Genomic DNA, 16,681 nt, shown 5'->3' on the forward strand with positions numbered 1-16,681 from the left:
AGCTGCTTCTTCTAAAATATGACACTACCCTAACAGCAGCACTACTACCTTGCTGCCTGGAGTTCAGCAAAGTTATTTCTGATAGTAGTAGTGTAAAAAGGATCAGTCTCTTCAGTTTTGCCTACTGGTAATTTGTAGCTCTGATGCAGATTTTTCTTTTTGCTCTGGAAGAGTCACCCGTTCTGCTAAAGGACAAAACAAAGTCTCTTTCTAGTTGATTTACTGATTTTCTAAGCTTCACTGCGATCCACTGTTGCCTTATTACATTTTCTTTATGCTTCTCTCAACTGAAATCTTCTCTGTGTTTGGTGTAATTTTTTTTTAATTAAAGCTTATCAACAGCTATTCCTTCCTCTAGTAATACATGAACACAATGGCAGCTGATGGTTGCCGCCTATGCATTGGAAGCCTCCAATCATTTTCAATGCTGAAGCAGTGAAATGGATAAGTCTGCAAAATTAATAAGCCTTTCAGTATTCTTAGCATGTTTACTTTTGCCTTGGTGATAAAGGGGATCCTCCTTCTGTAAAACCTCTTTGCCCTGTCACAATCAATAGCTGTCATTGTCTCTTCTGTTCCTGTATCTTAACAGCTCTTCATTCATGTTTGCTGCTCCACCCTTCTGCTAGTCCTCATGTGGAGGTGAGCCTGCCAACCATGTCTGCCCGGGAACCCCGAAGAAGCTGGATTCACACTTCTGACTCCCTTTGCCACCGGCTTTTATCTGAATGAGTTTTCTTTAGAATTGAATTCTAAACCAGCACAGGATATTTAGTCTGCTTTAGAATCTGCTACTAGAGGAATAAAAACATGGAATCTAATTTTTTGAGAACCTCTATTTGCTACAATTGAAATAGTGTCAGCCACGCTTGTGATTGAGGACAATACAGTGTTTGATCCTGTACAAGATTCAGCTCCAGAAGTTTTCTTGCTTGTCTAATGTACACCTGAGTAACTCCTGCAATCCATCTGTTATACTGAAGAGATCAGTGTTATGTTTAAAATGAAGCACAGAAGTTGGCAGGCTTGGACTGCACTGCCCCTACAGGCTGCAAATAACCAGGATACTGTTTCAAGAGCATGTCAGATGCAAGTAAGAAAAAGCATTGATGTCTTGCAGAGACATGTAAACTTCACAAACTATTTATGAAAGCCTTGGGTTTTTGCAGATCTCACACCCTGTGTTTTCACCAGTGTACTTCTGTTGATGCATGTTACATAGCTTTAGCAGCCATCTGTTCCCCCACAAACAACTGTCCAGATTCACACAAGTAACATAGACAATCCTGCAATCACAGAGGTTAAACTATTACCTGCTAGTGTGACAGCAATGGAGACAGAGTCAGATCCCAGGGCATTGGATGCATTGCAAGCATAGAAACCCACATCAGCTTCCACAGGCGCCAGAATCTGCAGGGAGTCATCAGGCTGAAGGAGCAACCTGGCATAAAGCAGAAAGAAATAAATATGTAATAGTCTCTTAGTCCATGTGAACATGAACATATATACTGGGAATTTTTAGGTTTAGGTAGTATTTTTCATAGATCAGGCCTTTGGGTTCAATTTAAAAATCTATGAAGAAATTTAAATTCTTACATTGAGACTGTAAGTTGTGATTACTTAAAATAAATTTTAGTCTCATTCTCAGTTCCTCTACTGCTGATATGTGTATTAAAGAAAGACTGCTTAGTAATCAGACTCTAATAATCAGTGAAGATAGAGAGGAGTTCTCAGCTCCTCCTTGGGCTGAACCCATCGTTTGTTTCCTCTCCAGTAAGAGCAGCCTACCATGAGCTCAGCGTACTGCCTATGGTTAAACAGAATTAATATGGTCTTAGTGCTCTTATGAACTGCTTCTTTTCACTGTCTGGTTTTGCAGCGATATAACTCATAAGGTCCTGGTATGTGGTGGTGCGTCTTTGTTGTGATAATCCTTTTGGTTATTGCTGTAATATATTCAGTATGTTTGAATGGTTTGTTCCGAGCAACCCCCTCACAGTTGGTTTAGCCCAATGCTGTTTGTCCCCTTTCCTGCCTCTCAGTGCAAATACCTACCCCTAATTCCCGATCCTTCCATGTCCATCATTGTAGCCCTGCCCTCTGCCTTGTCATTTAAGTGGAATCCCAACCTCTCGTTCTAGAACCCTCTGTGTCATCTATGTAATCCCTGGATTCCTATAGGTTCTGGGAGAGTGTTCTTCTCCCCATGTATCCCTCATTGGTTCTGAGACGATGTGATCCCGCCTTGTGCTCCTCCTCTGTTCTCCCCATGTTTGTTACTGTGTTGTCTGCTCCCCTGAGGCCTCCTCCTTTTATAAGTTGTAACATTGTACTGTTCTTGGTTCTACTGTCACTGCATCCCTTCAGAGGTATTTTGTCCCCTTCGGAATAAAGCCTTCTTGGAGACGCATACAAAGGACCCTTCCTGTTCCCCTATCTCACCCCTCGGTGCTCCAATCCATCTGCCCACAGTCAGAACTGTCGGCCACCCTGTGGCTGCACCGCTGCCCTTGCTGCTCGGTGACTGGGCAGGGAGTGGGCACTCGGTGGCACGGCCCCGAGGGAGAAAGTGAGCTAGCCTGGCTAAGCTTTCTCCCTGAAACCGGGTGCTGTGTCTGCCTGGCACCCAACGTGCAGCCTTCCCTCTCGTGCCCAGACCCCAGCAAGAGCTGTCCCTCTGACCCGAGGTGTCGGGGTTGTAAAGCTTGTTGGATCATCAGAACCCCTGAGCAGCTCGCCTGCTTTCTGGTCGCTGTGGCTCTCAGGGGAGGAAGGGACAACCTTCTACGCGTTGTGGTGGACATAAGGAGGACCCCTTCCTGGGTGAGGACCATTCCTTACGTCTTTCTTTCCGAAGATCATCAGATTGGTCAGTATCCCGGCAGCTGGGACAGACCCAGCTGGGTGCTCATGGGCTGGGTGTGGGTGCATTCCCAGGTTAGGGGAAGTGTGGTGCATTGCATTAGCATCCCACCCTTGATGACTCCTTGGACCCTTTTTCTTTAGTTTGCTCCTTTTAGCCATAGAAGTTTGGAGGAAAAAGTTGTGTTGGCAGTATGGGTGCCAGAATGTCAACCCCACAGCAGGAAGTTTATTTCCAAGTTGTGAGTTCCTTGGAGAGTGGGGGAATGGTGTTTTTTAAGAGTCAATTGAAGAGATTTGTAAGATGGTTGTTTTTCCATTTTCCGAATGTGACCCCCCAAGATGTTAAGATGGTCGCATTTTGGAATGGAGTGGGAGCCAAGCTCACAATAAAAACTAAAGAGGGCGACTCACTGGGGGATGAATTTTTTCATCTTTTCATTAAAATGCAACCAATTACAAAAGATTTTGGAAGGAAAGTGGAGAAACAAACAAATATATCATCCCCAGTTCACTCCAAGACCCCTTGTTCCTCATCCCCTGTTCCTCATCCCCCTTGTTCCATATTGAGTAGACTGGGGGGAGCAAACCGCCCAGAGAAGGCACAGGGCAGCCAGGTCATGGATTGTCTCCCTGGCTCCCCAAAGCCTCCTCAGTATCTGTGCCCTGACAGTGTTGGCTCCACTGTCAGGGATCCTTTCCCAGTCCCTGTAACCTCACCCTCTTCCCCAGTTATAAATTCCCTGGTTTATCTCCAAGATGACACCTTCCTGAATGCTGAAAAAGGAACACAAGATGGCTGTCACCACATGAAGTGGCCCCTCACTTGTGTTTCTTCTCCTCACAATCCCTTTTTCCCCGTCCCATCCCCTTAACCCTGCCCCTTCCTGTCCCCAAACCCCTCCTATGTTCCTGACTCCTTCCATTCCTTGGTGTCAATCAATTTGGCTCCACCCATGGGTCCTCCCAGTGCTCCTCCTCCAGAAGTTCCATCCCCAATTTCCACTGCCTTCAGTTGCTCCACCCAAAGTAGTCCTGGCTCTGGCTCCAGGTTCCATTGCCAGCTCCACCCACTTCCAGTTTCCCATGCTTATCCTTCTGGTTCTTACAGTGATGTGGGGGCTGTGGGTGAGGCAGTGGGAAACGGAGGGTGGAACAATGACCGTGATGTCATCTTCGCCCCCCCACTAACTGACGGCGGTAGCGAGAGGCATCCCAAGTTGGTGCCTTTCTCCTACCAGAACATCATAGAATTGTACAAGACTCAGAAGGGGGTTGGCCGGCACAGTGAATATTTCAAGGGCCCCTTAAGAACAATGTTATTGGCAAACACCTTAGTTCCGGGTGATCTAAAAAAATATTTTCCAGCCTGCTCACACCATCTGAGTATCAGCTGTGTCTCAAGGCCTGGAAGGGACTGCTTGCTTGACCTCCTCCCTCAGCTTTGGGACAACACTGAAACGGCAACTAATTTAGATGACAATCTCATCACAATAAGTCATCTAGTCTGAGAGGGTAACTGGGCACTGGATTGGAAGCAAACTGAAAAAATCCCTAAAATTGTCCTTGACAATATAAAGGAAGCTGCTCAAAAGGCATTCCAAATTATGCCAACAAGAGAGCCCTTGCCCAGTTTTATATCTTTGAAACAATGGGTTGATGAGACCTTTCTAGATTTTGTAGATGGGGTCAGGGCGGTTGTTGAGCGGAACGTGGCCAAACCAGAAATTCAAGAGAAAATCATCCTGGAAGTGGTCATGGAAAATGCCAATGAGGAGTGCAGAAAGATCATCCTTGCCCTTCCCTTGACACTGCCACCCTCATCAGATGTTATTATGGAAGAGTGTACTAAGAAAGCAAGACCAGCGGAACAGCAGAAGAGTGTTACCACCAAAGAAAGGACAGCTGCAGTTATGAACACCATTCCACTGGCCACTCCACCAAGGAAGTATTACTGCTTCCATTGCAAGCAGCCAGGACATTGGATTTGGGACTGTCTGTTTTTAGGGAATGCTCCTCCAGTACCACTGAGGAGGGGAAGGGGACAAGGGGGAAGGGGAGGAAACAACCCTCCAAAAAACTAGTGTGGGAGCTTGGAACTGCCTTGCGCAGAGCGCAGGGTGGTTGTTAATGAAAACCTTAATGATGGTCCCTCTGTTTTTTTCACTTCCCAGGACAAGACAAAGCCGGCTTGAATTAACCCAATCTATGATGTTTTCTTCACCGTACTGGCATGAAATCTATGTAGACCCAGGATAGGACACCGTGATTTGCCAAAGGGTCAAAGGTGTCTACTGGCGGGGTTGTAAGTACCTTGTTGTAAGGGACTCAAGACACACACCCCCTGAGACCGAGATTGAGCCGGGAGTTATACCACCTACTCTGGGGTATCTCATTCTCCTGGCATGTTGTGTCTATCCCTGCCATCCCTGCCTCTTCCTGAAAGGCCAGGTCATCATTCAGGCCATTCCATTGGCTCAACAGCTGTTTGATGACCTGGACCTTTCAGTTTATTACACCAAGGCAGTGGGAGAGGACAAGCCCCTCATTTGGTGCAGCCTTAAGAGTAGGGGGCATTCTATACAACTACAAGGGATGATGGACACAGGGGCGGATGCGACGGACATTTCTCCGCACAAATGGCTGTCACACTGGGAGCTACAAGACGTGGCAAGTGGGTTTCAAGATGTAGGGAGAATTTAATTGGCAAAGCAGTCTAAGAGCATTGTACTAATTACGGGACCTGATGGGCAGTTGGCTCAAGTATGCCCATTTATGTTAAATTCCAAATTCACTCTGTGGGGGAGACACGCCATGAACCAGTGGGGAGTCAGGCTGGAGATCCCTACAACTCCCCAGGTTTTTTAAGTGTGGCCACTGATGAAGAGTGCCCTACTCAGAAACTGAACTGGCTCACTGATATACCTGTCTGGGTAGATCAGTGGGTGCTGAGAAACAGAAACTAAGTGCACTCACTCAACTTGTTGAAAGTAAAAGGTAATATCATAGAAACAAACAGCCCTTGGAATTCCCCGGTATTCATTATCAAAAAGCTGGGGAAGGACAGTGGTGCCTCCTTCACGATCTGAGAAAAACAAATGAAGTCATCAAAGACATGGGGTCTCTCCAACCAGGGATGCCATCCACCTCAATGCTCCCGCAAGATTGGAAACTGGCAGTAACTGATATCAAAAATTGTTTCTTTCAAATTTCTCTACACCCAGCCAATGCCCCACGTTTGGAGTTCCTGGTTCCTTCCATCAACTGAGAGGCTCCCATGAGGCGCTAGCCACTGGCATATTCTTTCCCAAGGGATGAAGAACTCCTCTTCCCTCTTCCAGTGGTACGTCACCAGAATCCTATCCCCACTGCGTGCCAGAGCAGGGGAGTGCATCATCTACCATTATATGGATGATGTGCTAGTGTGTGCTCCCAATGACAACATACTTCCGCAGGTTCTTGATGGCACATTATTGCTTTGTTGGTGTTAGGATTTGAGTTTCAACAAGAAAAAGTGAAGAGGCTGCCACCCTGGAGGTATCTTGGTCTTGAGATCACCAACCAAATGATGACACCACAGAAGCTGGTGATCAACGACAAGCTCAAGACCTTAGGGATCTCCAACAGTTGTGTGGGTCTTTGAACTGGGTCAGTATCTGGCTGGGCTCATCATGGGAGATCTATCTCCTCTTTTCAACTTATTAAAGGTGGGGAGGAGATGTATGCACCGAGGCTTCTGACCCAGGAGGCAAAAGACGCACTGGGAAAGGTCCAACTGGCACTGGAAAGTTGTCAGGCCCTTTGCTGCTGGCTGGAGCTTCCATTAAATTTTATCATCCTGGAGAAGCTGCCACACTTGTATGGCTTGATTTTTCAGTGGGACAAAGGTGAAAAGGACCTCCTCTTAATCGTAGAGTGGGTGTTCCTTGGCCATCAGTTGCCCAAGAGCATCACATGGCCACTAAAGCTGATGGCCCAGCTGATAAGCAAAGCCAGGGCGCACATGCGTTTGTTGGCAGGGTGTGATTTCGCGTATATTCATGTACCTATCAAGCTGTCCACTGGGAAACTGACCAACAAGACTTTAGAAGAACTGTTAAGAGATAATGAAAATCTACAATTCATCCTTGATAGCTACCCTGGAAAATTATCCATCCATAACCCGGGCCACAAATTCTTTAACACGGAATTTAATTTGGTCCCAAAAGAGAAACAAAGCCGTAAGACTCTTAAGGCCCTGACAGTTTTAACCAATGCGTCTGGGAGTTCTCACAAGTCAGTAATGACTTGGAAGGACCCCCAAACTCAGCAGTGGGAAGCCAAGGTTAAGATTGTTGAGGGCTCCCCTCAAGCAGCTGAGTTGGACGCAGTCATCAGGGTCTTTGAAAGATTCACAGAGCCAATCAATATTGTCACTGATTCGGCATACATCTAGGGCAGAGCACGCAGTGCTGAGGGAGGTCTTGATTGCAGTGATTTTTAGGTTGCTCTCAAAACCTATAGAGCTGGTTTACTCCCAAGACAGCAATCATTTTACATAATGCACGTGAGATCTCCCTGGTTTCATCGCAGAGGAGAATCAAAGAGCTGACGCCCTGGCCACCCCATTGCAGCTGGCTGGCCAAAGTAACATCTTCCATCAGGCCAAACTTAGCCATCAGCATTTCCATCAAAATGTGCCTGGTCTGGTCCATCAGTTCCATCTTAGGTGTGACTAGGTAAGAGCGATTGCGGCCCCATGCCCCAACTGCCTGGAGTCTTCATTACTATTTATGGGGGCAGGGGTGAGCCTGAGAGAACTCTAAAGTTGCAAGGTGTGGCAGACAGACGTCAACCACGTTCCCCAGTTTGGAAGACTGATGTATGTGTTTCGGTGGGCACTTTCTCTGGTGCGGTCTATGCCTCAGCCCACACCGGGAAGAAGGCTGGAGATGCACAGAAACACCTAGTGCAAGCCTTCTCCACCCTGGGATCCCCAGGATAATTAAAACAGACAATGGGTTGGCCTATACCTCCAGGGTGTCCAGTGATTTCCTGCTGGAATGGGGGATTCAACATTAGATGGGTATTCCAGACTCCCCCACTGGCCAGGCAATAATAGAATGAGCTCATCAGAATCTGAAGAAAATGTTAGAACATCAGAGAGGGGATGTTAAGATAAAATACTCACATATCAGGATCTCAAAGGCACTGTTCACCATTAGTTTCTTGAAAGGCTCCATTGAGAACATGAACCCTCCAGTAACAAGACATTTCCATCAAAATAAGATGCTAGAATCTTATTTTTCAAAGAGCAGTCGCCAGTCATGGTGAAAAGATCCAGAGATCCGTGAGACCAGAAGGCTTTTTGAATTAATAACCTGGGGGTGTGGATATGCTTGCGTGTCCACTCTTTCAGGCCTTAGGTGGATCCCATGCAAGTGTGTCAAGCCCATATTCCAGCCAGGGGCAACGACTGCAACACAACCATCCCACCCCCTTCCAACGATCCCACTGACATATCAGTGGCCTCAAATCATAAAAGGCACAGGGAAGTAGGGGAGGAATTATGAATTTTATGCTTTCTTTATATCATAATTACTAAAAGTTTGTGTTGAGTCTCCCACATGTTATTTTTCTTTTCTTTACGCAATATCCATTCTGGTCATGAAAATGTGGAGACATCTGTGGCTCCTGATGCTGCTGGACCAGTCCCCAGATGCATGGATTGTCCCACAGCTGAAGGACAACGTCTGGGTTACCCTTGCCCATGCACTTCAACAAGACCATCTGTGTCTGTCTATAGCTGCTGTGGACGACCCAATGTCAATGTGCCTGGTGGGGATTCCCTTTTCCTTTAATCAGGATCCAACTCAGCTCAAGGCCCTCACTAATGAAATCAGTAAAAATAATCCCCTTGTTTATTGATGTTACATTCCTATTACAGACTCTTTAGTTTTATGGTGCAGGTGGTTTTCTGAGTTACCCAATTTAGAAAAAGAGCCAACTGAATTTGAACTCCTTGGTTCCTCTGTTGCACCCTATTGTGTTCAATTCATTTTTAAACCCCCTTATTACTCCAAATCTTATACTTCTGTTAAGATCCATAAAAAAGAGTTTCAGGCAGCAAAATGGTGTCAATCCATTATACACCTGAATATCTCATCAAGTGAAAATCAGTTACTGCTCAAGCTGCCAAAAGGTGTCTTTTTAATTTGTGGGCAAAGGGACTGGGCGGGAATGCCCTCTCATCTAATATGAGGCCCATGCGCCATCATACAGCTGTCCCTATTTTTGCCAAACCAAACACGAAGTTTAAATTGGCAATTTAAATCTAACCATTTGGCAGTCCAAAAATGTAGCATTAAAGAATTTGATGAGCATTGCGACTCCGAAATTGTCCATTCGTCACTTCCAAAAAGAGCTGCCATCTCTGCCTTTTTACTGTGGGCAGCAGCAGCAAAAGTGCTAGGTGAATTGGGCCACGTAGAGTGCTGGGGGGTGAAACAGGCCAACTTGACCTCAGTTGCTCTCAGTGACCTCCTAGAGAATGAGGAAGCTACCAAGTGGGCCACACTACAGAATTGTGTGGCCATAGACTTCAGACTCTTCTAGTGCACAGGCACAGCTGCAAAGGGTTTGAAGACTCTGTTGCTTTAACATCACAGACAAAATCTAGAATATCCATGCCTTAGTCAACAAAATGAAGGACATGATGCACACCATCAAGGAAGAGACCAGGGACTGGTTCCAAAACCTGTTTAAGAACTGGGGCATATCCAGGTAGATGTCCTCAATTGTGAAAGTTATTTTATGGGTTGTTTCAGTTCTTCTTCTTTCTGCAGTCATTAACATCACTAAAAAAATTCTATCCACCAAAGGTCTCCCCCATCACAGCAGTGGTGGGAAGAGACCGAAGTTTGATGCCTACCACTCCTCCCTACAGCTCCTCAAAAAAACTAAACAAAGGGAGAGATGTGGCGGTGAGTCTTTGTTGTGATAATCCTTTTGGTTATTGCTGTAATATATTCAGTATGTTTGAATGGTTTGTTCCTAGCAACCCCCTCACAGTTGGTTTAGCCCAATGCTGTTTGCCCCCTTTCCTGCCTCTCAGTGCAAATACCTACCCCTAATTCCCGATCCTTCCATGTCCATCATTGTAGCCCTGCCCTCTGCCTTGTCATTTAAGTGGAATCCCAACCTCTCGTTCTAGAACCCTCTGTGTCATCTATGTAATCCCTGGATTCCTATAGGTTCTGGGAGAGTGTTCTTCTCCCCATGTATCCCTCATTGGTTCTGAGACGATGTGATCCCGCCTTGTGCTCCTCCTCTGTTCTCCCCATGTTTGTTACTGTGTTGTCTGCTCCCCTGAGGCCTCCTCCTTTTATAAGTTGTAACATTGTACTGTTCTTGGTTCTACTGTCACTGCATCCCTTCAGAGGTATTTTGTCCCCTTCGGAATAAAGCCTTCTTGGAGACGCATACAAAGGACCCTTCCTGTTCCCCTATCTCACCCCTCAGTGCTCCAATCCATCTGCCCACAGTCAGAACTGTCGGCCACCCTGTGGCTGCACCGCTGCCCTTGCTGCTCGGTGACTGGGCAGGGAGTGGGCACTCGGTGGCACGGCCCCGAGGGAGAAAGTGAGCTAGCCTGGCTAAGCTTTCTCCCTGAAACCGGGTGCTGCATCACTGGTATACACCTACTTCAGCAAGAATTCAGTCCATGGGTTTGTGCTTATGTACTCTTGTTTTCATCACACTGTGTTTCAAGATTGCTGCTCCTTTCTCTGAGTTTTCTTTTTAGCTGGAACTGTAGATAAAATCTACTGTTCTCATCAGCAACTTTCAGGAGTTGTTGCTTGTAAACTCTAATTGAGGCTGTGATTGACAGTGGGTGGCAAGGGTGAAACTGGGGGAGGGATATGCCTGTAAAACACATGCAATAGAAATCTGCTCACAGATCCTGGAATTGATGAGTTTCTTTACACTCCCATCACCACAATAAAAACTGTTGTCTCATGGACGAATAAGCCACGGATATTTGGTTTTGTACAACACTGTGGGTGGTAGATCTCTAAATCAAACCAGATTAGGGCCACCCAGCAAAATCTATTATAGGAGAAAAGCTCCAGAGATAACATTATTTTTTTACCTTTTTGTGAGTAGTAAGAAAAATAATCATTATCAATAAAAAAGATGCCTGTTTTTAAACAAGTTTTATAAATGCTTAGAAAAATGCACATTTGCAAAACAAAGATTAATACTTTTAAAATTGCATCTGTGCTTTCACAGCTAAAAAAACCACCAATGGCTGAAATAATTGCCTTCCCACTTTTGCTGTAAAGGATGTTTTTCTTACTTCTTAGTCATAAGTAGGGCTGACTAGATAGTCACTGCTAACGGTGACAGCAACTGACAGATTTTTTTACTTGCAGAACTAATGTGTTAGCATGCATCCCTATCTCACACATAAATTTTTAGTTTAACACTGACTGCTTCAATCATTACATGGACTTCATTAAATCTTCAGAAGTTGTCCCAAATTAGAACAGCCTGTAACATTTAAAATTTCTGTGTGTTGTGTCTGCATGTCTACAAGTATAGTATGTAGGCAGATCTTCAGTCTACAACAAACTAATGCTTACGAGACCCCAAAAATAGTTTTAATTAATGTTTCTGACATCTTCAGGCTGAGGAAAGATCTTGCCTAATACTGCATGTTATAAAACATGAGGATGCATAATTTGTTATTAATCACCTCTCCGGACATAAACATCTCTCTGTCAGCTTAAGGCACCTCAAGATCCAGCACAAATATTTTAAAAATAGAGGTAGTCCAGGTAGGTACTTGCCTTTTTAAAAAAATAAAACTCCAACACAGCTCCATCCTCCTATCCTCTCAACGCAAGTTTTAATGTCCTTTTCCACAAACAAACATAATGTCATCTTCTTTTCCATAATTCTGTTATTTGTGCATCACAATTAGGCATAGCTGCTTTTCTTGAAAGCAGATCTTTTATCATTCCTCATTGTATAGAATTATTTTGGCTGAATTCCCTATTTGCTCATAGATGGCTATTTTTGTTTGGTATTGAGTTGCTTGTCAGGGCTGAGAAAAAAACCAACCAGCTGTAGCAATTCTTTATGTCACCAGCATGTCTTCAGAATCTCATTTATGGACTGAAAATAATACAGCTTAATATTTAATCAGTCTCATCTCAGTCGCTCCACACTGCATTGCCTCCAAGACAAAGACATATTTTGCAGGACATATATCAATGACTAAATCAGACAAACACCTAACAAACACCTCGCAAACACCTAACTCCCTACCACTTACTGTTCACATGTTGCTTCATGTCCTCTTATAAAATTTATGCCTGTTTTAGAGAAGTTGAATTATCAAGCACTAATGGATCCCCAGTGACAGAAATTGCAGCATACTTGCAAGGCGTATTAAACAGTGCATAAATTCCTCAAACATTTTTCACTTTCAAAACTGTTTCCTAAGGAATTTAATCTGAATTTTCTTTAAAATAAAACATTTTCCAACATACACAGCAGTCAAAAAACTTTGGTATGGATACTAGTAGACTCTGAAATGGCATTCAGAACCCATGCTGGTGTTAACTTGACTCTTTAACTTTAGGAGAGAGTGTGGACTTTTCTGTAAATAAGCACTCAGACTGAACAGGCAGACACAAGTTGGGGATCTTTTACTGGAAGGAGAGATATTTTCAACTGTTGCAGCTATTTGTGTCGTATGTTTTCATTCTACTGAGTAACTGAAAACCAGCATTTTTTGGGGGCCTAAGTTGCATCTTTTTTGACTGTACCTAGACTAAAGCCAAAGAAAATTAATTTTTGCAAGGATAGCCATGCAGTAGGAGTCATACTTCTGGGTGGACGAAACAGCTCATGGAATGGGGCAATGAGAATAGAGCCATATATCAACCATCATTACTGGACATCACTGGCTCAGACAAAATCCATGGCCGCAATGTGTAAAAGTGAATGCCTTTATCTCAGTGGTTTGTATACACAAAACAGGCAGCTGTCACCCAACCTGAAACTGGCAGTCTATACTCCATAGCAACCAAGTAGTTCTGAAATCTCAGTATATTCAGTAGGGTGTGACCTGAGGAACTTCAGCACTGCTCTCTGGCCATTCTCAGAAGAGGGGTCTCTCTCTGGTACTGGTACAGGAAAGCCCACCTCTATTTATTTCCTTATTCCCATTAAGACAGAGGTAGGCTCTTCTCCATTCAATGGTTGGCAAAGTACAAAGAAAACAAACTGCAGAGCGGAAGGACTGTTCAAACATACCAGACACCACCACACATTTACAAATGTGACCTTGCAGTTTACACCACTACACTCTAAGTCTGCTTAAACTGCAACTTCCAATGGCACAGCTGACTGACAGGCAGCAAGAGCATTCTAAGCCAAAACCAGAATACTGATCTTAAAGAATCCAGCAAAAAAATCCACAGAACAATTTTTTTACACGTCATGATTCCTAAATTTCCATTAGCTCCAAAGATATAGTGTTGAGTTGTGCCTGAAGCTCAGAGCCTAGTCATTTCTTCCCCCACACACCAGCCCAGGGGAACTATAAATGATGAGCACAGAAGGAAGTTCATAAAGCAGAAACTGCCTCAATATTTAAAAAAGAGTTGTCAATGATTTATACCACTAACTGGAAAAGAAATGGTACTTTCCTCTGACTTTTTGATAGAAATTTTGAGCACACAGACAACTGACTGGTAATTCAGAAACAAAACAACATTCAAGGCTATTTCAGCCAAACTGAATGGGAAAGAAATAAGGATTGAAGAAGTATTGTGAAATTATATATGAAAAAAATCTGAAATAAAACTTCAGGAATCATGTAAGTGTCTCTTACCAGCTAAATTAATCTGCGTGTTGTGATACCATGAAAGATTATAGAGTGTGACATAAACTTGCCAATTTCTCTTGACTGTGGTGTTCAGCATTCCTCATAGGTCAATTTTGTGTAACATCCCTTCCCTTCCATGGATGGCAACAGAAGTTACAGTAATTTCAAGGAGAGAAAAATCCTCAACTTAATGGCCCAATTCTAATAGGATATACCCAGTAGATGAAAAATTATATATGAAACTTGTTTTGGGGGTGGCCTACAGATATTTTCACAGGAATATATCCAAATGAAGGGATTCTGTATGTCCAAGTCATGCTTAAGACTGTATGTGATTTCCACCAGAGGTACATTCTTGTTCTCAGTGACCTCTACCCCTTCAAAAGTTATCTTTTTTTGGGGTTTTTTTTGTGTTCAATTTAATATACTTATTAGCCTTCAGACAGAGAGGCAAGAACTGGGAAACTCAGATCATTATAGAAAGCAATTACTTTTTCTTTGATTGAATAGTCAAAATAAAGAAGAAGTTAAGAAAATAATTTCATAACTGTATAGAAGGGGCAATTTTACCTAAATCAAGATTTTACTGGATGATCCAAGGGCACCACACTGGAAATTAATTTTTGTCTTGACTCCATCTTTTCCCATGATCTCATGACTAAATGTGTATGTCTTAGCTGAGGTCAGTATCTTGTGCAGAAGGAGTTGCTAGCAGATCCCTGGACAACTTTGTTGTACTGTGTTGCTCATTATTACTGCCTACTACAGTCTTTTTCTGTTCTTATATAATGATTTCTCACAGGACAGAACCAAAATATAAAATCCCAAGCATACACATGGGAAGAATGTATGTTATCAAGACAGTTAAACATACAACCTATACTGAAAATAACCTCTTTCTGTGTGCTCTTCCACACAAATGAATAATGTGGAGGGATCAGAAAGTAAAGGCCACCTGAAGGAAAAACAGCATAATTTTGTGGTATACTGGTAAAAGCATTTTGTTATGTCAAATTCTCAGGTTACACCTGGGACCAGCATTCTGGAATTCAAACAGGTTAGGATTCACCAATTCACATGAGAAGACAAATGCTAAATGATCCGTCTGTTGAGACCACAGCAAAGCTGCAGACAGCCATGAGGTGTGGTTCCACAATTTACAGCCTTCATCAGAACATACACAGTAAATGGTGATTCTAATGCCCTTTTAAGCTTATCCTGGGGCAGTTTAATGCATGGATATATATGTGGAAGGCAAAACCTCATCTCCTCCACCTTCTCTAACCACAACCATGTCTGTCAAGCCCTCCTGTAGCACTAGCAGAAATGCAATTTCAGCTCCAACAGAGGATAATAGCAACAACCAATGACCAGTTTTTTTATCTCTTATCAATCTTCATCAGATGGGAAAATAAACTAAGACTCCCAGTTTCTGGATACAGAGTGTTCTGTTGACTGTATTAGGCACTTATGTCCTTTAGTACGTTACAATCCCTTATTTTTACTTACTCAAACAGAAGTACAGCTCCTGTCTGCCACACCAGTCTGACCCGGCATCCAGACCTTGCTGAAGATTTACAGTGCTCTGTTTAACCCATTTACCAATTCACATGCACGTGCCCTTCTTTCTGTTATGAAATCAGACTACAGCAAAACATGGTTTTGTCCATGGGACTGACAGGCAGTAACACATGGCAAGTGATGAGTCAAAATATCAATTATTTTCCTAGAAGTTAAATAACATGTTTTACCTATCATTGTATTTCAATTCCTCTCCATTCTTAGCCCAGCTGATGGTGGGCTTTGGGTTTCCCACTGCTTCACAGTGAAGCAGCACACTCAGTGTGCCACTTGCTAGGACCACTGTCTGTCCCAGGTGGGTGACAACCTCTGAAGCAGAAAGTTGTTGTGCTGCTGAAATCTTTCGGAGGATGGCAGGCTTTTGATGAGGCCTGTGCAAACCATTGGCCAGGTCTACAGAAGTGGGAATAAATGTTTCAGCAGATGATGTCCTCAGGGAGCTGGTAAATCCAGAAACACGTCTGTGGAAAGGGTACTCCACTGAGGCTGAATCAACTTTTCGCCTTGGTGCTTTGAGGACAGATTCCTGATGGTCCAAGTAGCTCCTGAAAGCCTCATGAGCCAGGTGCACAACAAGATATTCAGTGTAGATATCTTTAAGTTCCTCAGGCTGTCGAGACAAATTTCTTATGATATCATCCAAGCGTTTCTGCTCTGTGACCATAGTAAATGGCAAGCTATGCTCCTGGCTCTGGTCCTGTTCTGAGGATGTATTTCTCTCCACAGACTCCTGGGCTTCCCAGGACTCCAGACTTTCTGCTGGCCAGCCCTTGAGCTGTAGCAGCCTTGAGACAATATTGTCATACCATCTGCTGGGGTTAGCAAGGTGCCCTCGCTTTTCAGCCTTGCTGCCATTGAAGAAAATCCCATTGAGATGTTTATCCTCTGTTCGCAAGGCATCGTTTAAGCCGGCCTTTCTCATGGCCTCTTCCTCCCTAATACCAGCTGGCTGTTCAGCAATGATCTTTTTGTTGCTTCCAATTAGTTTAATTATGAAATGCTCCCGTGCTGGCCCTGCTGTGCAGGTGTATGTCCCAGTGTCTGAAGGTTTCAGATGATGGATTTTCATGTACCCGAAGGGTGCAATGGTGATGTGAGCTGAACTGACAAGCCTCTTATCATCCTTCTCCCACGTGATCATTGATTTCCGGAATCTCCTGGTAGGGCATCGGAGAATAACAGAAGTTTTGGGCAGCAGGTAGGCATATCCACCCACAATGAAGTGCAGTTTCTTCTGCTTCCTCGTCTGGATGTAAACTTGCTTTACAGCCATTATATAGGGGCTTTGCTTATGAGATGGTCTGTTGTGCCCTGAAATATCATTATATGATTAGTATATGATACCATTAAACAAAGCAA

General features: G+C 43.9%; 1 protein-coding gene across 1 annotated transcript in view; it reads right to left on the reverse strand.

Moving 5' to 3' along the window:
* The window catches only part of ADAMTSL1 (ADAMTS like 1), a 392,889-nt gene that overhangs the window by 30,627 nt on the left and 345,581 nt on the right, over positions 1 to 16,681 (reverse strand). The window contains exons 20-21 of the mRNA XM_058823311.1: positions 15,493 to 16,633; positions 1,314 to 1,441 (exon numbers count right to left, since the gene is read on the reverse strand). Of these exons, the coding sequence (XP_058679294.1) occupies positions 1,314 to 1,441; positions 15,493 to 16,633 (1,269 nt within the window). The remainder of the gene's footprint in view (positions 1 to 1,313; positions 1,442 to 15,492; positions 16,634 to 16,681) is intronic.

This window comes from Ammospiza caudacuta, chromosome Z (assembly GCF_027887145.1).
Source record: "Ammospiza caudacuta isolate bAmmCau1 chromosome Z, bAmmCau1.pri, whole genome shotgun sequence".
NCBI classification, from domain to species: Eukaryota; Metazoa; Chordata; class Aves; order Passeriformes; family Passerellidae; genus Ammospiza; species Ammospiza caudacuta.